The sequence below is a fragment of the Erythranthe guttata genome, chromosome 7, assembly GCF_056151865.1.
Source record: "Erythranthe guttata isolate IM_541 chromosome 7, IM_541, whole genome shotgun sequence".
Classification (NCBI taxonomy): Eukaryota; Viridiplantae; Streptophyta; class Magnoliopsida; order Lamiales; family Phrymaceae; genus Erythranthe; species Erythranthe guttata.
In genome coordinates this window covers 11,507,418-11,535,174 of record NC_142539.1, presented here as the reverse complement: position 1 = coordinate 11,535,174, position 27,757 = coordinate 11,507,418, and the positions used below count along the sequence as shown (strand labels likewise).

Here is a 27,757-nt window from a genome sequence, read left to right as displayed (position 1 = left end):
TAGCTTAATCCTCGTCATACTTCACAAGTGTATTTTCAACTATCAACTATATATTTTTTTCTTACATAATGCCTCGTGGTACTATTTTAATTATGGTGCGTGGCTGGATGTTGACGTATGCATAGTTGAATTTTCACATGTACATATCCTAATTTGGCGGAATGATGGATTAAAATAATAGAAGTAATGTCAAATAGGCTCATGACAAGGGTACTTAATTAAAACATGGACATTCAACTATATATCTTTTCTTACACAATGCCTCGTGTTACTATTTTAATTATGGTGCGTGGCTGGATGTTGACGTATACATAGTTGAATTTTCACATGTCCATATCCTAATTTGGCGGAATGGTGGATAAAATAAAAATAAAGCTCGAGTAATGCATGTAATAATATTTATACATAGGAATGGCAAAAGAATTTGATCCGCTAGCATACATGGATATATGATTAGTTTAAAATTCAATATAACATTAGGTGTGAAAGTGATTCTTTTAACCAAAACTGAGGTCAGATTAATTAGATGTTGCGTCTGGTTATTTACATTGGGTGAATTTGATCTGTAGATATATACATAATAAAAAATGCACCCATGTGTATGTATGCTTAGTGTGTATTTATATAATTAAATCTACGTTCAAATCCACCCGATATAAATAACCAGGTGTCTCATCTAAAGCCCTGAAAATGAGAGGCCGAAAAACTAAGGAAATAAATACAAAGAATATGTTCAACATGTTAGTGATTCTGATTTGCTACTGCAGCTTCTCTGGTTTGACTTAGTTTTGTAGCTAAACAAATTGTCTTTTGGCATGCCACAATTAGTGAATCCTATGTAATTTATAGTGAAATAAACCGCGCCACTTATGTATTCTCGATCAAATTCGAATGTGATCATTGTCAAAATCGAGCTTGAAATTAAACTACTCAGTCGACCAACTCAGTTAACCTTTACCTATTGAATCAACCTTTCGACATACTTTTTTTTAGTATTTTTATCGTATTTGTTTTTCATCCGATCTTCAATCAAAGATAATTCAAAATGATTCCAACTCAAAGAGCTAAAAATCTTATGGTTTATATTTTCTTACATTCAAACACCTCAAATAGACAATTGCTGCCAAACCCAGACTAACAACGTAATTTGAGGGACTCTAATCCAAACCTAAAATTTAATTTAACGATTTTATATCTAATAGGGCCCATATTAATTATCTCATCAGACGTTAACGTTATACCCACTTCTGGGCGACTAAGTATATTTAAATCCAACTATACTTTTCATTGTTTCTCATGACAGTGAAAATTATAGTTTTCATCCCTCAAGTTTGTACTTATTTCACATTCGGTCCTCCATGTTCAAAAAAAACACATTTCATCCCTCATGTTTCAATAATTTAAATGTTTGGTCATTTCCGTCAATTTATCGTTAATTCCTCAGTTAAGGAAATGATGGACACATACTCGATTCTGTTACTAGTAACGAAAAATTGACGGAAATGACTAGAAGTGTTTAATTTTTGAAACATGGAGGACCAAATGTATTTTTTGTGAACATGAGGGACCAAATGTGAAACTAGTACTAAGTTGAAGGATGAAAACCGTATTTTACCCCTTCATGATATTTTTTGGGCAAATTACACCCACCCCTGAGTTATGGTCAAATTACGATAACCCCCTCCTATTTGGGTAATTACAGCCACCCCCTCAACTATGTATTATCTTACGAAAAACCCCCTCCAGAGGTAAATTTAGGGATGTTAAATCGGTAAAACCGAACCAAAATTTCGGTACGCCAACATTTCATAACGTTTACCGAAATGAATAAACGATTTGGTTCGGTAAATAATCGAATTACATAAATTTTATGTAAAAACATTTAAAAAATGAGGGGTGACTGTAATTACCCAAACAAGAGGGAGTTTTTCATAATTTCACCATACTTCAGGGGTGGGCGTAATTTACCCAATATTTTTTTTAATAGTGCATGGCTGGACATTTGGCATTAGCTGCTCAAGAACCTTCACATGTAAATTCCCTAAAGCCAGCTCAAAGTTAATTAGCTTTATAAAAAGACATTACTCACAAGAAATGTATGTAATACAACAATCAATTCAACCCTGATAATATATCTAACCATGAAAGTTAAGGTTGTTAGCAGTAAGTTGATAAAACCATGTACCCCAACTCCTCCAAACCTTAACAAGTACAAGTTGTCTTTCGTAGACGAGCGCGTCCCGCCGATAAACGTGGGCGTCGTTCTGTTTTATCCAACGTCGTCAAATATTCGTAAACATCGCTTGGAGGAATCATTGGCTAAAATCCTCCCCGAATTCTACATTCTTGCCGGAAGATACGTCAAGAATGACTACGTCGTCGATTGCGGTGATCACGGTGTTGAGTTCGTAGAAGCAGAAGCCGTCGAAGTGGAGTTGGTCGATTTATTGGAAATCAAAGAAGCAGGGCTACTAAATGATCTCCTTCCGAGCAAATTCTACCGAGTCGACGAATCTTCGGAAGATCCGTTTCTATCGATCCACGTCACGGAGTTGAAGCCGTGCGGCGGGCTTGTAATAAGCGTCAGCGTTTGTCACAGAATTTTCGATGCATCTTCTCTCGGGACATTCGTTGCCGCGTGGTCAAATGCCACAAACGATAGCAACCATCCGATCGGGATTCGCCCGAGTTTCGAGTCGCCATCGTTGTTTCCGGGGACGAATCCGGACCAGGATTCGTCGCCCGTTAGGACAACCTATGATCCTAATATTGTCGTCAAGAGATTTTCGTTTGACAAGGATGCGATAGCGAGCCTTAGATCGAAACTATCACAAGGGACAAAACAAAGCACGAGAATCTCCAGAGTGCGTCTAGTGTGCGCGGTCGTAGCCAAGGCGTTGATCGGCGTTGACCGGGCGAAGCACGGAGGAGAATCGAGATCTTGCCTCATGTCGCAAGCGGTGAACATGCGTGCGAGAACAATCCCGCCTCTGCAAAAGCACTCTTGTGGGAATTTGATATTATTATCACCCACGCCGGGCTTTATTTCTCCGGCCGAAACAAGAAATAATAATAATAATAATAATAACGTGGTAATTGGGATCGAACGACAACTGGTTGATATTCTCGGTGATGCTCTCGATAAAACCATAGCTGATTGTGCCGAAATGTTTTCTCCGGGTCGTTGGCGCAGTGTAATGATGGGCCCCGTGGAAGATATGTACGGGAAACTAATGAGTGGGGAGGTTAGTTATTCAATCATGTTTAGCGATTGGAGTAAGTTTGGATTCTACGAAGCTGATTTCGGGTGGGGGAAGCCCGTCGGCGCCCGAATCGGGACAATGACTCTTGAAAACAGCGTAATACTAATGGATAACAAAGAGGGTGACGGAATCGATGCGTGGGTGCAGTTGAATCGCAATGACGTGCCTCTCTTCGAACAAGACCACGGCATCAAGTTATATACAACATGATGTCGTGAACAGTTTGAGATTATGTATGTTTTTTTTTTTCTTCGAATTTTGAATTAAATAAATTTCATTGTAATGATTTCATTCGGTCGATAGTTAAAACTGATTCGAGTGTGTAATGGCTTCGATCGCTTGATACTTTACTATGTGTAACATGCATCTAGTTATTTGTTTTACTTAAACGAGCACATCTTTTGCTAATTCTTATAATACATGAGACGAGATAAATACTCGATTCGAACACTCGACTCCCCGGGCTTAAAACAAAAAGTAACATCGGAGATGCTCAAAACGGGAGCAAAAAGACGTACTTTAGACGAGGTTTTTTACTTTCTTTTACCTCCTTTCCCTTTCCCTTTCCCTTTCCCCTTTTTCGACTGCGGTTTCTTCTTCCCCTTTCCTTTTCCATTTTTGCTATAATTTTTGGCGTCTTCATCCTCGTCATCATCAGCAACAACCGAACTCGAAGGAATCGTCTTGTCACCATCCGCCACTTGAGATTCAATAGTACTTACATTTAGTGGATCGTTATTCGAACTCGACATTAATCGAGGCCTTGTCTCTTCCAATCCTTTCGTAATTTCTTCAATCATCATTTCTCCCATCTCCAGCATCTCTTTAGAATCGAAGTCACTAATAATCATCATGACAATGAGTTAACATGATTTATCAATCGTTTTCTTTTCAATTTAGTTATTTCCGAAATGATTTTCTTACAACTAACCTCGAATCTAACAAAGAACAAAGCTCGGTCAATCCCGCAATCATTGTCTCGGTTTCGTGCAGCGCATTTTCATCTTCTCCGGAGTAAAAAGCAGTTACAAACTTTACATGCTCCTCCACTTCCTCCTAAAAGAAATCGAAAAAAAAAGCAGAAAAGATATTAGCCAATAATTCGACACGTTAAAAACTAAAATCGCATGCACTTATTACCTTCTTTCTCAGGACAAGGGTCTTGGAATCTCCATCGTTTTTATTCTTTAACGACTCAAATGCGTCAAACAATTCCCAAATAATAACCCAATTTAACTCTATTCGAAGATCCCCTTTTCCAATCCCCGAGTTTTCCAAATGTGAATCGGTTTCCAATGTCGGTTTTGAAGATTTCGTAACGGTAACTTGTTCACTAACAACATTTCTTTCGACGGTAGCTTTTTTATCTTTGTATAAAGATGCTTCAGTACTCCTCCTAGGAAATAGTTTCTCGATGACCTCATTTCTACACGAGAAGGACTTCAAATCAAGAAAAACGGCATTCGGGCATACAAACTTGAGCCTATTCTCGTTCAAGGCAACAATAACAAGTGGATCCCCGATAATATTGAATGCTCCAGCAACTGCAGATTCGTCCGACACATTGTTCATCCTTCTACACCGAATCGCTTCGCAAAAATTCCACGGCAGCTGGCATTTGATATGAGGTACTTGAATCACCTCAAAAAGTACGTTGAACGACAACCCCGAATTCAGACACGATAAACACAGAATCATGAACATCCTCAGCATAAGCACTGGAAAATAGTAGTTGACGTCGATAGTAGAATGACCAATCCATTCTAATGTAGACTGACTGTTATAAAGGCATTTTCTGACCACACTCGCCACAAAGTTAAACGTATCTGCAGCATACGATTTCTTGTCCGTGACGAAACCGGAACTCGGGTTAGCATCCGGTTTAAGGCACATTAAATACTCCACGAACGACGACTTCGTAGTGAAAAAAAACCCTCGAGAGTGGGGTACCAAAATCAAGAGCCTCTCCACAAGATAAAAGAAACATTTCGGAGAAATATAGTCACTCGCCCTCCAGTTTACGTTGTAAGTTTCTACAAGTGCATTATGAAACTCGCGACTAAGAGATTCTTTCGAAGATTCTTGCACACTGATCAGATTTTCGATGAATGACTTCCACGACGAGTTTGCAGACAGCCTTGTAATAATTTTCTCATGAATTCCGTTTCTCTGCAATAATCCAGACCCGAGCATTGTCATCACCGCCTCTCCTATACGCCCATAACTGAGTTCATTATTATTCGTTGAGCTAACAATATTTATCGAGATAAGTTCTTCGAGTAAATTATTGGAAAATACGGTTTCTCTTAAAGATACCATATCCTCGGATACTGACTGTCGAGGGTCCAACGGAAAAACAAATTGGAAGTATTTGGACTCGACGCATAACGACAGAAATTTCTGCAGTTTCATGGTTAGTGATTTCGACTCGACGAACCTTGTTATGTCGAAAATGTGAACGAGGCACACACTCTGGCAGTACATAGACAACGAGAGCTTCATCAAACGAGATTGAAGAGCCTCCAAAACTCGTAGTCCAGTCGAAACTATTTCTTGACACCAATATTCTCGAGCAGCTGATGCAAAATCACGGGCATGAAGAGTTGCCACGTTTCTTTTCCGCAAAATGAACCTCTTGTCGGAATTTCGAATCCATGCAGAATTAGGGTTGAGCAATATACAGGTGTCGCTCGAGTTATTTGTCGACCTCACTCCAAAGTAGTTAAAACAGAATCGAGCAGTATCTTCACATTCGCTGAGGTCAGCCCTTTCGATAGAGTCGAGGCATTCGAAGATCTCCAAGCTTTGCACCTTCCATAGGTTACAAACGAAAACCAGCGTTCCATCAGAGACTTTGTTCTTCGACATTCGTTCTTCGAATGAACTTCGATCAATGAGCATTAATTGAGGATCCGATTCGTATTTTGTCGGATGCACTTGAAAATGGGCATCGAGGAATTTTCTGACGGATAGAATTTCGACCACACGAGATTTGTATTGCTTCGAAGCACTATAGCAGTGCATCAACTCGGACAAGTTCATCCTATCACTCATAGACAAAAATTTGGCCTCCGCACAAATTGATGCATGAAAATTTTCCGAAACCTTCTTTGCATCGGAAATAGCTTTCGCTAAAATCTCTTCCTTTTCAGGAAATGATTTTAGAGGCCAACCTTTACTTCCATTAACCCAAAGAGAGTTATTCAATACATACGAAATTACGAGCAAAGAAGCATTTCGAAAGTCCTTAGCTTTTTCGAGCAAATCAATCTCACGTAAAGTATGTCCCAATTGTTGTGCAATATGTACAGCCTCGATAAAATTTCCGGAATCTTCCTCCAATATTAGAAGCTCCTCAAGGCAGTCCCTTGACTTCAAGAAGTTGCGTTTCGATTCGTCCGTACAGAAAGCACGAACAAACTTCATCATCGATGCACTGTCCTTTTTCTTACGACATTCCAAAGCACATTTTTCGAGAAACTGTTGTGCAATAATTTCGGTATCGAATGATGCTTGTTGTTTCCATTGCTCGATGTATCGCAGACCGAGGTCAAAATGATTGCCTTTGGTGCAAGCTGATAAGCACTCGTCAAAAAAATTCCCCTTGTTATAAACTTCGGTTGCAAGTTTGTAATTTCCAGCTAATAAGAAACATTCCCCTGCTTTTCGAAGCTCAGACGTACCACATTTTTCCAAATAAATCCTTCCTGCACCAGAAAATTATATAAAAAATATTGTTTATATGCAATAACTATGCAAAAGTAGCATTTCACTCGAACATTTGAATTTTACCCTAATGATGTAGCTAGCAAACTCGTCGAAATTTATTTATACGAACGCTTAAAATTTACAAATACTCCTCTAATTTAGCTTGTAATTCCTCCTCTCGTATAATCTAAATTTTATCAACGCTAAGTTAGATGTCGAATTTAGGATTTTTAATATGAGTAAAATCTTCCAAGTTTCTTTGTAGCGTTCGTAAAATAAAAAAATCATGCAACATAGGACCTAGACCGGGTACATTTGGTATTAGGTATTATTCACTTTTGGACTTATTCATAAAAATCCGAACAATATTCAGAGGTGTGTAACAGATTAAAATACCCCTCACATTTTAATATGCTCCAATTTCATCATATAATTCAATTTAACATTAATTTTGACCCCAAATTTCACCAATTATGCAATTTTGACTACAATTTTGACCATTGCCGCCATTGACCTCCGGTCTCTGACGTTGATTTTCCTTTTTCTTTTTTCCGCCGCTGCTGACCGGCGATCAAAGCTGGTCTCCGGCGGCGTTGACTTTTTTTTTCTGAACATTTTATGGCCCGTTTAAACAGTAATATTACTGTTGTTGACAGTAATATTAAGTATGTTATTGTTTAACACAATAATATTGTTATATTACTATGTAAACACAACAAAAATCACTACTCTTGTGTAATACAGTAATATTCCAATAGTAGACAGTAATCAGTGTACCTGCTCTTTCGTACTCCCCTAAGTCGCAAAAACATTCTGCTGCAGTATCAGCTCGATCAATAGAATCAAATATTTCGGCAGCCTCTCTAAGCATTACACGTGCCTCTTTCGGGTTTGAACCACGCTTAGAGTCGGCCGAAGCTCTAAGACCAGAAGCCTTAGCCCTTTTCTCCCATGTTTCTTCTCCTGCTTTTTCGAAGCACACTGTTGCCATCTCATAATTTTTCTCCCAAAAGAGCTGCAAAAATAAAAATACAATCAGAATAAATAATGCAAAAAATATAAATAAAAAAAAAAAACCCGGGAAAATACAATTCAAAAAACCTTGACTCCTTGTGATTTCCACTCCTCGGGGCTGCTAGCTCTTTGCATTGCGAATGCAAGAGAATCGTCTATTTTCCGCACTTGGACAAGGCACAACCTTCTCCAATAGTCGAGTATTGGCTTCAACAGCTCTTCATTGTTTTCACATATCCACAATCTTTGCCTCGTTCGAGTGATCGCCACGTATAGTTGCTTCAGTTCAGAGCACAAGATGTTGTGCCTTGACTCGCTAAAACTCGGAAACGACTTTGGAGTAGTGGAATCAAGTAGATCCTTTTCTTTCAAGAATTCGTACAAAACCCTCCATTGATCACTCATTGGTGATGAACCAAAAAAGTTGTACAATAAAACATCCTACAAGATTAATTCTTACATTAATGTAGAAGCATAATTATAAAAATTATTAGTTTTTTAATTGAAACATTATTAATTGTAGAAGCATAAAATATAAGGAGTAAAAAAAAACCCATTAAATTTAGTTGCAAGAAGCATTATTTCTGACCTGAAACTCGAGCCCCTTGCACTCAACTATAGTCAGAACAAGAGCCTGTTTGCCAATGTAGTTGAAAATTTCGTTTCTGGCAGAATCGTCCCGTACTAAAATTACTTGGTCAGCACCAAACCCGACCCATTTTCCACCATCATGTCCACTATGTCCAAAAATACTCATAATCAAATTCTCGTCACTACCCGGTTCGAGTACAACAGGTGACTCACCGTATATAAGGCTAGTCTCTGGAGCCAATGCATCGATTGATTGTGGAAAAAAATGGCAAATAAGATCTATGACACTTTGTGCCAACCTAAGTACACCAGTATGAGTACGGAAATTCTGCGATAAACAAAACGTATCTGATATAACCCCTTTCTCTCTCCTCCCTGAAGCTGAAGGCTCACAAATTCTTGACGATTTCATAAAGAACTCATTATAGAACAATGATCTAATGTCTTCAAACCGAAAGTCAATCCCTCGTGCAATCGTCTGTGCTGTATCGCCGCAAAATACATATCCTTCGTCCACATTTTTGCAAATAAATCGAAAAAGGGAAATTTGCCTCATGGTGAGGTCTTGCACTTCGTCGATGTACACGAAATCCATTTTATCACCCATTAAATCCTCCTCGTTCTTGAGCCGTAGATGAATGTCGATCACAAAATCAGCAAGATCAAATTCACCACGCTCCACTTTCATTTTCTCGTAGTCGTCGAAAATATCATAAATCGCATCCCTCTTCTCTGCACATAAAGTGGACACCCTACTTTCAGATAGTGAAACGTACCCCTCCCTGCTTCGCTTGGTTTCGCCCGATTCCCCTTCTTTTAGACCTCCTTTGTTATGCGACATAATTTCAGTGAACACTCTTGAGGGATCGAGAATTTTTGTATGCTTAGCATTGAAATGGGGCCAATATAAGGACCGAAAACGGTCATAAGTAACCTCGTTTCTCCTTATGAAAGTCTGCAGTGCAATAGATCTTCTTCCTTCGTACTGTGAGGAGCCTCTTACATCACGAAATCTCTCAAAGTAAGAATTACCCAAAGTACCATCGAGCATCATTAAAAACTTATGAAATGTGATGATCAGAGGATATTTTTCTGGTTCGATGCCAACAAATGTGTCCGGTATATCTCTAAATTCAGCCATTTCGTCTAAGTCATCCATATCCGCTAAGTTGTTATTTTCGGAGGCGTTCTCACTAGCAAAGCTATACAAATAGTAAAGAAAAGGTCAGTATACGATTCAGACAGAACATATTGTTTGTTATCAAGGTTCCATTTATTTTCAGGTTTGAAATAAACGGAATCACATTTCTTGCTACTTTGGCCATTTCCACATTCTATTGTAAAACGACATGTAACGCATTTTGAAAAAAAACAAAGACGACGATGAATTGGAGCTCCAAACGCACCTCTTTAGATGAGATACATGCTTTTTGACAGCATAACAGAGTTTTGGACTAACGGTAACAAAAAGCTGATGCAAAATAGGCGCAACATCGCCAGCTGTCATAGAATCCCGTGTGGCAATGGAGTACTGATGAAGCTTCTGGTACAACTTCATAGTCAAAATAGTCGTCTTCCCAGTACCAGATCGACCTAATATAAAGCTGCTCCTTGGAAACATTATTATTGCACGCTCTTCATCGGTAACCTCAAACGGGAGATCCACTTCTCTTCCCTCGACATCGGTAAGCAAATGATTCACAGCATCACTCGACAATGAATAAAATTTCATCAACAATAAGCTCTCGTTCACTTTGGCATTTTCAACATGACTTCTGCATTCAACACTCGCACTACTATTGACTTTGGTTTCATTTTGATTCTTGAACCGGATTATATCATCGGATACCGACCAACTCTTTGGCACCTCCAAATTCCTGAAAAAAATAAAAAACGGAATTAAATTGCGACCAATCAAGATTTTTTTTAAGTGGAAAAAATGAAGATAAAAAAAATCAATTGAAAATTAATTTACGTACCCCTCGCGCATCTTCTCATTGCAGCGGTTGATAAAATCATCCGTATACATAGCAAAAATGCTGTCAAGCCGTTTCAGTAGCTTTGTAGTCTCCGTCATAGGCAATATATCCTACACTTTGAAAATTTGTACGTAAATAGGGTCCTTAACTAAGTCGATTGAGCACACAACATAGTAATTTGCAACCTTGATTTGCTTCACAATATACGAAGAGCTCTCGCATTTCCAGTCCACGTTTATATTCTTGGGCCGCCAGCCACTTGCAAGCTTAAGTAAAACAGTTATCGCGAGCTTCTTAACATTGGAAGGATTCAATTTCTGAAACGACTTTCGGAAGTTTTCACTGAATACAACCTGAAAAATTTGCCATTTCGGAAATTGAAGAATCGACGGATATAATTTGAGTACAACATAAAGAAACGAGTTGTACCTTCCAACTTGAATTTTTGAAGAGTGGACTATTGCCACTAAGAAGGTCTTCGAGTTGTTCCAACTCTTTCTTAACGTCTACAATAGCTTTTTGAATGTCGCAATCTTCGTCGGCAGTGAAGAAACGATCGTGTTCCTTAGCATCGGATATTAGTGCTTTCCAAACTGCATCACTTTCACTCAAAGTTCTTTCGTTTCCTAATATCCAGAGACAATGACTAGGAAAAAAGAAAAAAAAAACACACAACATGATCATTATCGAACAAAAAACCGTAAATTAAATCCAAGTAAAAAAACCATGATCATAATCATTTGAGACGGCATACCGAGCTCTTGTCAAAGCTACGTTGGTTCTTTGAGGGCTCGACAAGAAACCAATGGATCCACCTTTACTAGACCTTACAGTTGATATAATTATTATATCTTCCTCTCCGCCTTGAAAGCCGTCGATTGACTTCACGTTGACTATAAACTTTTCGAGGTTCCCGTACTTGCGCTGAACCTTGTCTTGAATTGCTGCAACTTGCGCCGCGTATGGGGAAATCAAGCCGATGCTGAGTTTCTCATTTGATCCATACCATGCTGTTCATAAAGTTCGTAAACGACAACATAATAAGACTTCAGGATTATTGAAGTGAATTAAATTTTGGGATTTTTATGCATACGTCCTATATCTCATTCGCCAATAAACTCATTCCATTATAAATAAAGGCAAACTTAACGTATATGACAAAATTACTTAACTCTTTAAACTTAATTCCTAACTGTAACCTCAATTTTACTTCAATTTTATCAATTTTGACCATAAAAATCCAATTTTGATTTTTCTTTTTTTTTTTTTCTGCCGGTTTCAAAAAAAGTTTTCAAAAAAAAAAGAGAAAATAAGTCAAAGCCGCAAAGAGTTGTGTTGACCGCCGGTCAGCGGCGACGGAAAAAAGAAAAAAAAAAGGAAAAAACAAAGGTTAATGCTGGAGACCGACGGCCAACGACGGCGACGGTCGAAATTAGAGTGAAAATTGGGTTAGAGGTTAAAATTGAATAATTGGTGAAATTTGGGGACAAGTTGAGTTTAAATTGGATTAAAGAATGAAATTGAAACATATTAAAATGTGAGGGAGTATTTTAGTCTTATACACAACTCTGAACATTGTCTGGAAAAAAGAGCTTTTGGTCTGGACCCTTTTATGAATAAGTAGTTCATGATGCACTTATTTGGCCTTAAATTCATGACACGACAAGAATTTGATGAGGCTTCCAATGAACATTGTTAGCATACCTTTGAAGAGTTTGTGCACTAGCATCACAGCTACAGCCACCTCAACCATATTTCTTCGACTGCGCCCGAAATCATCAAATTCTTCGTTAATCCCGGGAATATTTATAAACGAATAAGGCCCGTATATCCTCCCTTGAAGATAGCATCTTTCGTAGCTTCGGCACTGCACAATAGGCGCATCTAATATCTGGTTCCGATAGAAACTCGAATTCGGAAACCGACTTATTGACGGATGCATTCGGTATTGCACATTAAGCAGATGCTTAGGGTGACCTAACAAACTCAATCTTTCAAACATACTTCTCCCAAATCCAGCTTTTTCCGATATCTGCGCGAGTATAAAAAGTATTATAATTAATAATTAATATAATGAAATTAGTTAATCAAACATTTATTTACCTTGCTCTTAACTGTGGCTGGTAATTGGTATTCGTCTCCAACAAGAACTGCATGCATCAAACCCGGGATCTGAAGTGCTATGTTCGATTCACATTCCTTCACTTGAGCAGCTTCGTCGATCACCAACATTTTGAAAAGTTCCGTTTTACATTTGTGCAGCGTATATGCAGTTGAAGTGGTGCAAAAAATTAAAGTAGCATTTCCGAAACAAAAATCTGCGGATGTGGAGGTTATTCCAACGCCATTTGGCAGTCCGAGTTTATCTAGAGAAGCCCTAACGGATCTCAGAACATTCAGACATTGGCTTCTGATATATATTATGGACGATGTATCAACACAATTAGTTCCGTCTTGTAAAAAGATTCTCTCTAGTTCTTCAGATGTCAAGCTGCTCTTGTCGTCAAACAACAACGTCTCAATCGAATCGAGAAGAGACATTAGTTGCATTATGCTTCGAAACATCTGCTCGCGAACGAAACTTGTTGGTAAATGAGTGATTAGCGTCGACATGCAATCTCTCAGCGGTGGTGCTAAATTTGCGAATCCATCCCTAGCAAACTCCAAAAGTGATTTGATTAGCCCATTATTATTCTCCACAAAGATTTGATGATGAGAAACACAGTCTTCAAGAAAATCGAGCATCGATGCAACGCAGTGCTTCCAACCGGTTATTGTCGATAAGCAATGTACAAGCTTCTTAACACGATAATCCAAATAGATTTCTTCGATGTCGGCGCCAACTTTAAGACGATCGTTGTTTCCAAATATGAACATGTCTCCTAAAGGACAAGGCAATAGGTTGCCTCGAGACTCGGTTAAAACAGAGTTTCTTACTAGTGCTACCACACGAGAGGCGAGTTCTTTAACTGCGGCGTTTGTCGGTGCACAAACGAGTGTCCGAACGTTCTTTTTCAGGAGAAGATGAAGCAAGTTGCTTAAGGTTGACGTTTTTCCAGTTCCGGGTGGACCCCATATGAGTTCGACTGATGACATGTGGCTGCACTCGGATTTGGATAGACATGCCGAAATCGCGTCGAGTTGCGATTCATTTAACTTGGACGATAAACTCGATCGCAGTTTCTCCTCCATCTCAACATTGTATTGGAAAGGGCAAACTTCACACATTTCCACTCCCTGTTTAATTGGTAAATATATACACTATGTGAGGCATATTTCGAAATGCAATTGGACAGAGTTTAATAAACGGAAAAAGAAGTCGAGACAAGAATTAAATTCTTTCTCCATAAGACATTATTGACTCGTAGTAGTGCTAACGGTTCTAGCCAATTGTTCCCAAGATACAACGACTTGTGGGTATTAGAGTTTGCAGCATAACAAGGCTCGAAGTACAGGCGAACAAAACGAGAGCTTTGGACTTTATAAGAAATGGACTTGATAAATGCAAGAATATGCAATGAGATGCTATGATGAGAAGTGAATTCAATTTATGAATTGAATTCCATGTGAAAAATGAATTATACAAATGGTGGACAAATCTATTTATAGATTTTCAAAGGTTATGACCACAACTCGCAGCTCTTAGAAAACTAAATTCATGAAAAATTATCACACCTTTTCTCATTAATTAGACACCTATTCCATTTAATAGGTGATTAAACCCTCCAAATTTTCCAATGGTGGCATTTCACTTCTTCATTTTCAATATATTATATTAAGGGATTTTATTAATTTCTCATTCATTAAAATTAATTTTGGAAACTAAATTTAATCCACTTAAATAATTAACCAAAATTAGTCTAACACTCAAAAATTTCCAACAATCAATTCATGCACGATTTTGAAAAAAAAACGAGTAATACAGTAGTCTTTACCAAGTCATTCGCGGTGATTGATTTCTCGACAAGGTTCAAATTCCGACGCATACGTAACGCTTTCCATATTCTTTTATGTGGAATTATGTTCATCAAGTGAATCACATAGCGCGGCCTTTTTTTAACATCCTCGGTTTCAATCTGCTCGGCGGTTTTGAGTACGAAACTATCATCGTTCTTGATATTATTTATACATGCAAAAATATACGTCCCGCCGATAAGTTGTGAGCGGGAATTAGCTTCGGGGTTCGAATCCGAAAGAAGAACAACATCACCCGGCAAGATTCTGTGCCGCTCACTACCAGAACCACTGGCAACATTTCTCCATTGACCAACCTTAACATTGTACACGAATTTCCCGTGTGTTCGCTCCGTAAAAGATGCCACCTCAGTAGAAGGTGCATTACATACAGTTTCGGTGGCGGAACGAAGTTCGGCACGTGTTTCTTCTAGTAAAGGAAAGATGTACGAACCAAGATACGTATCAACGGATTCAAATGACTTTGGAATGTTCTCCACCTACATTTATCATAGAAATTGAGCCATATTTGTATTGTATAATTTACACATTAATTCATTTTAACGAGCATGGTAAAATATTGATGAAGTGAAGGTAAATCAAAAGTTACATGGTTGGGGGCAGAGTCTTTTAGTTTTTCTTTAATTAGTCATAGAAATATTTATTGAAGAAGTAAATATATGTAACATTTGTTTTAATGTAGTAAAATTTAAATATAGTATATTTCAACTTGTTGAAACTCTTTGAAGTTAGCGATGAACAATGTGAATTGTTAAAAAATGCAAAGATTGCTGGAAAAAATATTTTAAAATCTCGAAATGGATAAAAATTTGATTGAAGAATTAATATCTAACTAATTATAATTCATGTAAGACATTTCAATCACATCAAATGCAAGAATAAGTGTAAACATTTCCAACAAATACTTAAACTATGTAAAATAATAATTCAAAATTTCAAACTATTTTTATATCAAATATCATTTAATGCTAGTATCTATAAATGATACAAAATATTATTTGGGGGCCCCTATTTTTTTCTAAAAATCAGGAACCCGAGGTGACCGCCTCTCTCGCCTATAGTCAGAACCGGTCCTGTCATCTTTTCCTATTCATTTTCTTAAAAAAATTAGTCCGTCATTTTAGATTAAATCCATGAATTTTACAAATAATTAGCTGTAATCCATAAAAAAATAATGAGATAAAAACAATATTTTTAATTCCAACTTTTGACTATAACCAGTAGTGTACTATCCAAAAGTCTGAACGAATATAATTGTGATTATTTTAATGATTAAATTATAATGAAACCAAAAGAAGCCAAACAACAATGATTATGAAAGAAACCATATTAAAGGACCATTTGTAAAAAAACTATAATATTAAAGAACCCAATTAAACAATTTTCATCATAAATCAGTTAGATGTTACATCTGATTATTTATTTGTACCGGGTAAATTTGAACTGTATATTTAATTAAATAATTATTTACTAAACACACATGCACATGAGTGTGTAATTATATATACATCTACTGTTCAAATCCACCTAGTGTGAATAACCAGATATAACATCTAATTTCCCCATTATTACAAACCTATAAAGACGTACGTTATGCGCCGATGAATACTAACTTACTAAGAATTTTGATTTTATTTCGAAACAAAAAATCACAATACGGCGTTGTTTTTAACAAAAAAGTGCATTGCAAAGCGTAAATGCAATTTAATTCCGATCTACATTTGATGACATATAACTATGTTTCTCGGCTGAAATGCACAGGTAGATAGATCTTTATCATTCATATGCACTAATGCACACAAAGACACACACATACACATCAGTATGTGTAGATCAACGGTAAATAAACACCTGGTATATATAACCTTCACCAATAACCTTCACCAGGTGTAGCATAAAAATAACCGATTATGCCAAAAAAAAATTTTATATATATATATATATATATATATATAGGAAAAGAACCTGGTCTTTGTAGAGATTATCATTAAAGATGTCTTGAAGAGACCATGAAAGCACCAAATCAGTGAACTCGTCTTTCGGCGACGACCGATTGCTTGTGCCGGCCGAACGATTCCAATCCATTTTCACTTCTGATCAAACCAACTTCAAAAACACACACACTCTCTCTCTCTCTCTCTCTCTCTCTCTCTAAACTGCCACGTCAGCCAATCTCTTGAAATATCCTTGCTAATTTCATCAGTAAATATGAGCATAGAACTGTTGCATGAATGAAAAATGAAGAGTCTTTCAGTGGAAGTAAAACACATCATACTTAAGTGTGTAGAAAAGAAGAAACAAGAATTGATATTCCGTACTACAACCCCACTAGTAAGTGATCAAAGGCTTTAATTTGAGCAGATAAAAAGTCTTTGAATATATTTATGGTCTTTTCCATTTTCCCATTCTTTGCTGACTTATGGTCTTCCTTTTATTCTATTTTTAATTTTCTCACTCTATGTTCAATTATTAAAGAAAATTAAACCTTTTGCTTTCTCTCTTTTCTCCCTCTTCTTTTTTATTTGTTTATTTACTATTTTTTTTTTGGCTTTCTTTTTAGATATCAAGAATAAAGCCACAAAACTTCCTAGCTAAGTATCAATTCTCAATCATCATCCATATAAAACATGAATATCGATGCATAAAATAGAAAATAAATAATAAGTAATAATACTCCTTTCGTCCCAATTTAATGACATTTTGGATTGTTGTGCACATATTAAGAAAATAAATTAATTTGAATAGATTATAGTAAAAAACATAGAAAATCACTAAAATACTCTTGACATTAGTTACAACTAATTAATTATGAATGATAAAGGCTAAAATTGAAAATAATGCAATTAATGTTTCATTAAAAAACCAAAATGACAAATAATTAGATACAAGAAAAAAAAACACTCTCTAAAAAAACAAATAATATAGGACATAGGGAGTAATAGGGCTTTTTATAAGGAGGTCTCTCATGACTTTGTACAACCTACACCTGGCGAAATACGCCATGTGCATTTAAACCGTAGATCTACACATAATAACACACACCCATATGTATGTGTGCTTAGTGGGTAATTATTTATATAGATTTACGGTTTAAAATCACATGGTGTATTTCACCCGGTGTAGAATCTCAAAAGTCATAAATAAAATTTTGTTGTAAATACATTGAATAACTATTTACGTTAATGGATGTCTATTAATAAGCATTGACCCAAAATCCAATTATTCGATTTTTTTTTCTTCGGAAAACTTTCTATTTCTTCAACATTTTTTGGCTATTTAATCAGCAATATTGTTATGATTGACAGTTAAATTAACTATATTACTGTTTAAAAAATTAATATTAACTATTTACTTTCTAGCACAATAATATTAACAAAAAAAAATCAATATTGTGTAATAAAGTAATATTAATATATTGACCATTTAACAAATGCAAACATAATAAAAAGTCAAAAGAGTTAATATCAATGTGGTTGACAATAATATTACTATAACGAGACAATAATATTACCGTCAACCACAGTGATATTACTCAAAAAAAAAAAAACCACAGTGATATTATTGCGTTTACAGTAATATTACAATAGTAGACAGTAATATTATTACAGTAATCAGTCAACAAATCAATCAAAACAAAAAAGCCAAAAAAAGAAAATAATAATATTGATGTGGTTGAAAGTTATATTATTGTGTTTACAGTAATTTTATCGTTAACGACAGTAATATTATTACGTTTACTTGTCAACAAATAGAACAAAAAAAAAAACAAAAAAAAAAAAACAATAATATTGATGTGGTTGACAGTAATTGAACTGCCAATGACAGTACAATTACGTAAATGTACTGTCAACGACAATATAATTACTGTTAGTACAATTACGGTCAACGATCAACGGCGGGCGTAAAAAAAATGGATAAAACATTTAGGGAAATTCAAACAAAATCAACGCGGAAACCGGCGGCGGAAAAAGCCGCCAAAAAAAAAATTAAAAAAATTAAAAAAGTCTACGCCGAAAATCGGTGGCAAAAAAAAAAAACAGAAAACAAAGTTTAAAAAGAAGAAAAGGTATTGTGGTCAAAATTGATGAAATTAGAATTAAATTGGGGTTACAATTATGAATTGGGTTTAGAGGTTTGGCGATAATTTTGTACTATACAGTAATTTTGTTTTTTTTATAATACATATTAAATGGATGAACTTATTGGCAAAAGATATATATAACCCCTGAATTTAAAGTAATAAAGATAGTTGGTCAATGACTTATGCATGGTTCGACAAAGCTGGCAACGTCTTTGAAACGATATGGGTTTGATCAATCATACTCGGATTATTCACTTTTTGTTTACACTAAAAGTTCGATTTTTTTGAGTCTACTTGTTTACGTTGACGATTTGGTTATTGGTGGAAATGACTCTCAGACAATCGCCTAGCTCAAGAAGTATCTTGGACGTTGTTTTCATATGAAAGATCTTGGTAAACTCAAATACTTTCTTGGCATAGAAGTGAGTGGTAGGATTGAAGGCATTAGTTTGTGCCAACGGAAATATGCGCTCGAGATTGTGGCCGAAACGGGGCTGCTTGGAGTTAAACCATCAAGCGTTCCAATTGAAACAAATCACCATCTTTCCTAATTGTCTGACAAGCCGCTCATTGATGACCCAGAACGATATCGACGGCTGGTAGGACGTTTGATTTATTTGACAATCACACGACCTGAGCTCAGCTGCTGTGTGCATGTGTTGGCTCAGTTTATGCAACAGCCGCGAGAGGATCATTGGGAGGCAGCCTTGTGTGTAGTTCGGTATTTTAAGGGATTTCCGGGTCAAGTTATTTTGTTAAGGTCGGACAATGACTTGCATTTACATGCTTATTTTGACTCAGATTGGGCGAGCTGCCCAATTACTCGTCGATCATTAACGGGTTATTTTGTGTTTTTTGGGCAGTCGCCTAGTGCGTGGAAAACAAAGAAACAACACACCCTATCCCACTCGTCTGCTGAAGTTGAGTATCGCTCGATGGCCACTACGTGTTGCGAATTAAAATGGTTGAAGGGATTTTTGCATTGTCTTGGTGTGTCTCATCAAGACCCAATCCGCTTGTATTGTGATAGTCAGGCGACCTTACATATTGCAGCCAATCCCGTTTTCCATAAACAAACAAAGCATATTGAGATTGACTGTCACTTTGTTCGGAAAGAGATACTACAAGGGAACATGTCCATTTCTCACGTGCGTGTACTTCAGAACAATTGGCTGATATTTTGACAAAAGGACTTAGGAAACAACAGTTAGAACAGGTTATTCGCAAGTCGGGCATTCACAATCTTCATGCGCCAACTTGAGGGTGAGTATTGGGATTTGGATATATCTGGTATATGCGTATATAAGATATGCTTATATAAGATAGGAGATATATATTCTTAGTAGTTTACTTTGATAAGTATCTTTTCTCATTGGTAAGAGTTGTAGCTATATAGTTTGGGTAACCTTATATATGTACAAGTCGTAGAATCGAATAACACACAGAGAGGAAAATTCTCTGAACATGTATTATTCTAAACAATATATTATTATTTTGAATCTTTAATATTTTTTATTTCTGAAAATTATTCTGAATTTTATTTTAGTTAATATACTATTGACATTTAATACTAATTAATAAGTATACATAATTAATTTTAAATTTGGTATATCAATTTCATAACTTGATTGATATATATATATATATATATATATATATATATATATATATATATATATATATATATATATATATATATATATATATATATATTATAAGTAATTGTTTAATTTTAGTTATTACTAGTACTAAGTAAAATAATAAGATGTGACACAAGATGATGTCACATGCACTGAGCCGTCACACTTTAGGATCACTGAAGTGACACAGGGTGATGTCACATGCACTGAGCCACCACACCTCAGGTATGCTACTCGTAATCTCGAGAATCATAGAAATTTAAACACAATTTTTCTACCCACAGGAGAAGAGGATTCTGAGGATGATGAAGAATGCTCCATTGAGAAGATTCAACAACAACTGAACGATCTTCTAAAGCAATGTCATGAGGTTGGTGATGAAAACAAGCGTTTGAAGGAGAAAGTAAAGGAACTGGAAGAGGAGAATGAAGCAGTTAAAATCAACCTGAAGGACAAAATCGATGAGCTTGAATTGGAAAATGAGGTACTGGAGGTAAAGCAGGATTTTGCTTTGAATGATATTGATAATCTAAAAGAATTGCTAAGACATTTGCGAAACAACGATTGCAATAAGACAAGGCAGATCAAGAAAAATCTTGCTCCAATGAAAAATGCTGAACCCTGCCTCAACCTGAAGTGTGACAACTCCCCTGTTGCAACAACGTTAGAGGCATCAGTCAGTAAGTTAAATCGCACTACGATTCTTCCTTCAAACAAGTTAGATGAAATTTTAAATGCTCATCCCTCAAATCCTGATAAACTTGGTATTGGCTATATTGGGAGTAAGTTCGATGGTAAACCAAATCCAAATCGAAAAATTAATTTTGTGAATAATACTGTCAAACCTACTCCACAACATGTTGCCTCACAGTCTTATACAAAAAAGTTTGTGCCAACTTGTCATTTCTGTCACAAAGTAGGACATGTTAGGCCAAAATGGTTTAAAAGATGGAAATTGATAAATAAGAGTTTAGCATATCAATCATTCAATTTCGCTGCATGGGATCACAATTCCCAAAGAAGATACTCTGATAATAAATGGATGAATAAGTATAATGCAAACTGCTTTCCTGCTATTCTTTCTTTAAAAGCATGTACTACTAACTCTTGGTATTTTGATAGTGGTTGCTCCAAGCATATGACAGGTGTACCTAATTACTTAAAGAACCTGCATAATGTGTCTGGTGGAAAAGTTACTCTTGGTGATGGAAACAAGGCCTTTGTGAAAGGAGAAGGTACCTAACCTTGACAACGTTCTGTATGTAGAGGGTTTGAAATCAAACCTACTCAGCGTAAGTCAGCTATGTGATCTATATGACTCAGTGTTGTTCACCAAGCGTAAGTGTGAAGTGTTTGATCAAAACAACAGGTGTGTTCTATCTGGTTATAGATCCTCTGATAACTGTTATAAAATTGATCAAACTGACCAAGTTGAACAGTGTCCCCTCACCACCTCTAATATCACAGATCTGTGTTGTCATCGACTGGGGAATTTGAATTTTCAGGATCTAACACGAAATATCAATGCAGGTTATGTGAAAGGTGTTCCCCAACTAAACTCCAATACACCAGATTTATGTGGCGACTTTCTAATGGGGAAGCAAACTGAGAGCATTGGAAGAGAAATACCAGAAGACAAAATCACAGAAGTATCAGTGCCGACATATGATGTCACAACTGAAGATGTTACCACTGGTAAAGAAGGTATGAAAACTTGCAATAAGCCCAAGGTTGATTTACAGGAAATCTTCAGGTATGTCTATTTCACTTCCACTGTTGAACCAAAAAACATCAAACAAGCAATTCTTGATGAATTTTGGGTGTTAGCCAAACTTGAGGAACTTGAGCAGTTTTCTCGAAATGACATGTGGGAACTGGTCCTGAGCGATGACAAGGTAAAACAACTAGAGGATGGGATATTTATCTCAAAGAGCAAATATGCCAAGAACGTGGTAAGTAAATTTGGGTTGAAAAAGGAAAAGCCTTTAACAACACCAATGACCTCAATTGAGAAGTTGGGACGAGATTGTGATAGCACAGACATTGATTCCACACTATACAGGAGCTTGATAGGAAGTTTGTTTTATCTTTCTACTAGTAGATATGATATTTGTTTCAGTGTAGGTATTTGTGCTAGGTACCAAGCAAGCCCTAAAGAGAGTCATTTGACTGTTGTAAAGCCGCATTATCCGATATGTTAGTGGAACACCCGAATTGAGAAAATGGTATTCAAAAGATACTAACAATTGTCTTGCAGGGAACAGTGATGCTGACTGGACAGGAGATGTGGATGACACAAAAAGCACCACATGAGGTTGTTTCTACATAGGTAACAATTTGGTATCTTGGTACAGTAAGAAACAAAATTCTATTTCCTTATCTAGTGCTGCGTCTGAATACATAGCTGCATGTAGATGTTGCACTCAACTCCTTTGGATGCAACATATTTCAAAGAATCCTGTTCAGCATTCTAGGACAAAACATAGAGATATTCGTCTTCATTTCATCAGGAACTTAGTAGAACAGAAACGTGTGACCATAGACTATGTGTCCACAGACAATCAGTTGGCTGGTATTTTCACAAAACCCTTGGATTTCCTTAGATTTGATTCCTTGCGTAAAGCGCTTGGAATTTGCAATGTGCAAAATTAAGCTATAAAAATGATAGTGCAATCATTTTTTTATTTTGTCCGGATTCCACTTGATCTACTAATCGGACATATTATGTGTCACCTTCTTATGTGATAACATCGCACATCTTATGTTAATCCTTGTTTTTCTTGGAATATTAGTGATGGAGGTATCATTTTGACTAAATGTGGTTTGCTAGTTTTTGTGGATTAACCTTTTGTTTCCGCGGTAAGTTCCGATAGAAGTGTGTTGCCCCCTCTATCGGGAGTGATCAGTGCCTATGGCCTCATTCATCTCAAAGATCATACTCCAATAGGAAGAATTATGCCATTTACATATGCATTCCCGACTTCTTATTAAAAGCTATGTGAATTCTTAAAAAGGTTGCCCTCCTAATATTTGGTTGAACTTCATGTCAACAAATCACAAAAAAAAAAAAAAAAAAAAAAACTCCACGGATTTTTGCCAAAATAATTAAAAAACCGGGGGGGGGGGGGGGGGGGGGGGGGGGCAAGGAAAAAAAAAGAAAGAAAAGGGAGATGTGATTTTTTGGGATGTTGTTCAGGTATGTATTAGTGAAATTCTTCTTGAAGTTCACGATCGAATTGCTGTGCTAATCGCATATGCATTCATAACCCCATTAAAATACGTAATTTATGATTTCTTGAGTATGGTCATGGGGCTCTAGGTATATCGTGCATCCAAGAGCATGTTGGTGGCATTCTATCGTGTCTTGCTCTAAGTTCTTTTGGTTAATCCTTGAAAACAAGGCACTCTACATTTTTGCTCTTGTGACCTCCTTGGTTTTCTTTCCTTGTAAAACTTGGGTTCTACATACTACTGCAATATCCCAATATATATATATATATATATATATATATATATATATATATATATATATATATATATATATATATATATATACTTCTTCTTGATTTTTTTTCACATCTCTGGAAATCTAGGGTTTCTGAATTTATTGTGGCCTCTGGCTGACTGTTGACACATGGCTATCTTGATACGTGATCTGTTCGAATCTCTGAAGAAGTGTGTGGGAATATACTTCTGTTTTATCATGATGTTTTGTGGGATCTGTTATCATCCTATCTTTAGGGCTTCTAGGATTTCTCAATTTTTCTTATACTCGACCTCTCTCTCCAATATCTCTCTATGTTTTTCGAAAGCTACTCGTCTCTTCTCTTTTCTGTGCTCCACAAATTTTCTATGGAAAGAGACAAATCGGTCGAGGGGTCTGAAATGAGGAAGCACAAACAACTGTGCATCGCCGTCCGACAAGAAGTCTGGAAAAACGTCATGGTATGTGACGACAACAATGGTCTCTATAGTTCCCATCTCTCTCGTGGCCACAATTCCGGAGCCCATACTCACACATGTGCAGTCACTCCCAAGCTCCAAATAAGGTATTGTCTTTGATCCTCTGGACAATATTCTTGTTGAAAGTGATCCTTCTATGTCTAATCCAGAAGACGTCGGTGGTGAAGACCATGTCGCAATTGAAGAAGCTACTTTCAGCGCCCATGTGCAGCTTCTCCGGCCTCAAAGGAAGTTTGAGAGCAGTTATGGTCTTGAGGATGAGTCATACGCTTCGAGTGGCCACCAATCTCTTTATGAGCAGACTTATGCCACCTTTACTGCCGTACATCCAACTAGATCTGAGTCATCAGAATCTTCACGGAATCCTAACTTTCTGTTGATTCTCCGTTGTTGGGTCTCGCGGTTACTTGCGAAGGGAAATTTTTCAACGTGGCTCCTGAATTGAATAAAGATTTTTACCGGTGTAAGAATCAAATCATTATTAAGCCCTTTGTATCAATGACACCATAGCCGTTGTGATCACTGTATGCTGGGTTTCCCTAAAGCGTCACTCATGTTGTTTTTATCAACATTGGGGAGTGCATCTTTGCTCAAAATGGAGCTCTTGCTAACTCTCGCTCAAAAAGTTGGAGTGTCTGTCTTTTCCCTCGTTGATCTATCACTCACTGTCACAACATTTCTTAGTGGGAACTTCAGCTTCTATGCCTGAACGACCAATCACTATTCATCCTAAGGTATTGGTTGAGCATTTTGATGATCCTCAAGAAGATGCTTTGCATGTGGTCCAGGTTGCTCTCAAGGCGAAAAAGAGTTCACTTAATGACTTTGCCTCTATGACCTCTATTGTTGCTACTGAATTTAGTATATCAACGAGGATTTCACAAAAATTCACGTGAGCATTACATCTGTTCTCCCAGCAATGCATGTACAATTTGCAACTTTGGCACAGTCTGGTCAGAAAGGGGGAGTAGCAACAACTCTAGATGCCCCAGCAAAAACTGCCATACACAAGGGAGAAACATCAATGAGGAAGCAGCAGTCCACGACCGCAAGGCAAAGTGTCCAACAGTTCTAATGATAATGATCTGCTCTCCGACTATGATTATTAAGGGAAGTTTCCTTGAAAAATATTTTTGTTGTCCTTTTTTGAACTGCTTAAATTTATGTCTTATTTAGGACTGTTATGGTTATGATTACTTTCCTCCCTTTTGGATATCACCTTGGTTATCTTTATTTTGTGCCTTGGGCTTGTTTTGGATAACTTTGTGTTGCAGGAAATTTCTCTGTTACAACATCTATGTGTTGCAACTTTGATTGTACTAACAGTAAGTGATGCAGGGGGATTTAATCATTTCTGCAGATAGAGAAAATCTCATATGCAGGGGGAGTTCTTGTTAAATATGGATTCTGACCAATCTATGCCAAAGGGGGAGATTGTTGGCGCCAGATTTCCGAATATTAAAGATCGAGGAAATCCGCCGAGTTTTGGAATTAAAAGATTGGCAAAGATTTATTTTCCATATTTATTTTGGAATTTATTAGAGTCCTATTTTATAATACTTATATTAGGACTTAGATTTATTTCCATGTTGTTTATTCTAGTTATGAATCTTTTGTATTTATCTAGAATAGAAGTAAAAATCAACTAGGATTCTATTACTAGTTAAATAGATTTCTTGGGATTCAAGTTAGGTCTTAGGGCTCATTTTCGTGGTTATATAAGCCTCCAAGACGTACAAGAACCATGGGCATTATTTGGGAGAAAAACCACTTCATAGCATCGAAGCTTTGCCAAGGCGTTCTGCAGAGCAGGACTGTGCCATCGTTTCACTGTGCCAACATATACAGATTTGCTGTATAGATCTCAAGGGAGATCAGCCACATTTTCTGAAGGGAGTTCAGGCTTGAAGAAAGTTCAAGACACGCGGAGTGGAGCTGCTGTAGATAGAGACACAGAGTTCGAGTTGTGTACAAGAACGGCGTAAAAATTAAAGAGGGAGTCTTTATTATTATTAATAAGTCCTATTAATGTACACTGTAAATCTGAACTAGTGAAATCGTGTTTGCAGGTCCACATGGATGTAGGGCACATTTGTGTCTGAACCACATTAATTTCTTGTGTTCATTTATTTGCTTTAAGTAGTTTATAACTGTGTTAACACAATAATTGTAGTTGTAACTGAATACTGTTTCCACAAGTTAACTGTTACAACTTAGGTAAATTGATTTCTATAGGCATATAAATCTACAGTGAGGATGACTGAGATGACATATTATTGCCGATGAGTTGTAGGGATGAAGGGCAATCACTCATTCTTAAAACCAGCAAGAGAAAAAAAATGTATTAGCAAAGATTGAGGGTTTTTTTTATCGTTACAGAGATCGCTCTGGTACAATAAAGAATTTGATAACATTGTTTTGTATATTTCATTGACACAAACAACACAGTACAATATATAGAAATTACAAGGGTCGGTGTCCTATTGATATGGACAAATAAAAGGAAACAAATCAAAATAAATAAGAAAATATTACAAGCAATAAAATCAGAAGAGTTAATGATTCCAACCAAAGTTTTTGTTGATTTAGGTCCTCAGTTTATGCTCTGTCGCTTTTAAATATCGTTATTCTAATAGGTACGACAATTGTAAAAGGAATATGTAATAAATAATTTTAAACAATATGAAATGATGTTGAGGACTCACAGTTCAAGTATTTTCGACGAAATTTTATGATAGTTTGGCCCAAAAAAATGTCATTGCACCAAGAAACTAACTGAAAATATAAAATCCAAAGTTACTATTTGTGGATGAGAATTATCTAGAAATATGTATTAATTTGTCATAAAGTTTTTGAGGTTTCGATGAATTTTCTAAAAACATCGTATTTGTATTCGTATTCGTATTCGTATTCATATTCGTATTCGTATTAGTATTAGTATTAGTAGTAATATTAATATTAATATGAGTATTAGTATCAGTATAAAGCTGACCTCCGTGCAACGCAAAGGTGAAGTACTAGTACTAAGAAACCGAACATGCTACTAACTAAATAATTAATTAGTCAGTACGGAGTTAATCCAATCTCATCTAATTCAGTATAGGTAACCGAACGAGCCCTAAATGATATGGCCCTTTATGTCGTATGACAAATAAGAGATGCAGCATTCGTCGAATCCCAAGAACTTGTAGCTGTACTGTGGAGCTGTATTGGATCTTCGGTGAAGAGAATTCAACCCAAATGAACAAAAGCCGTGCATCGAACACTATACATTGATCTCAAATTTCAATATCGGCATTATCTCTTTTATATAACTTGAGTTCGTAGGATTAATGGTTTCGTTAACCATACTGATTGAAGAGGAAATTTAGTTCATCCCATCTAGCCAATGGCAGGCATCCTTCAATGAAACCAAATGTCAAGGTTATATAAAGTATTAATTCGATTTTCCCCAATATTTCACTAATATTTTTTTCAAATATTATATCTACATATATATACTTGCTCGTGATTTTTTAACACAATGCCGGTATTTATTTATTT

At 36.4% G+C, this 27,757-nt stretch overlaps 2 protein-coding genes and 1 pseudogene across 3 annotated transcripts; 1 reads left to right on the top strand and 2 right to left on the bottom strand.

Moving 5' to 3' along the window:
* The first annotated feature begins 2,015 nt into the window (after nt 1-2,015).
* Nucleotides 2,016-3,652, top strand: LOC105965863 (pelargonidin 3-O-(6-caffeoylglucoside) 5-O-(6-O-malonylglucoside) 4'''-malonyltransferase pseudogene; annotated as a pseudogene). Its single transcript, XR_016032248.1, has one exon. The product of XR_016032248.1 is annotated as a pelargonidin 3-O-(6-caffeoylglucoside) 5-O-(6-O-malonylglucoside) 4'''-malonyltransferase pseudogene (transcript).
* Nucleotides 3,617-16,997, bottom strand: LOC105965865 (uncharacterized). The gene is made up of 14 exons (XM_088820950.1): nt 16,496-16,997; nt 14,491-15,009; nt 12,659-13,792; nt 12,260-12,587; nt 11,310-11,565; nt 10,985-11,201; nt 10,556-10,908; nt 9,983-10,453; nt 8,575-9,778; nt 8,073-8,426; nt 7,749-7,986; nt 4,404-6,970; nt 4,195-4,319; nt 3,617-4,103 (listed from the first exon to the last, which is right to left on the bottom strand). The coding sequence occupies exons 7-14, from the start codon at nt 10,651-10,653 to the stop codon at nt 3,797-3,799; spliced, it is 5,364 nt and encodes a 1,787-aa protein (XP_088677076.1). The 5' UTR covers nt 10,654-10,908; nt 10,985-11,201; nt 11,310-11,565; nt 12,260-12,587; nt 12,659-13,792; nt 14,491-15,009; nt 16,496-16,997; the 3' UTR covers nt 3,617-3,796.
* LOC105965866 (putative ATP-dependent helicase C29A10.10c) lies at nt 10,666-16,615 on the bottom strand. Its single transcript, XM_088820298.1, has 7 exons — nt 16,496-16,615; nt 14,491-15,009; nt 12,659-13,792; nt 12,260-12,587; nt 11,281-11,565; nt 10,985-11,181; nt 10,666-10,908 (listed from the first exon to the last, which is right to left on the bottom strand). The coding sequence occupies exons 1-7, from the start codon at nt 16,613-16,615 to the stop codon at nt 10,666-10,668; spliced, it is 2,826 nt and encodes a 941-aa protein (XP_088676424.1).
* Nucleotides 16,998-27,757: the final 10,760 nt, after the last annotated feature.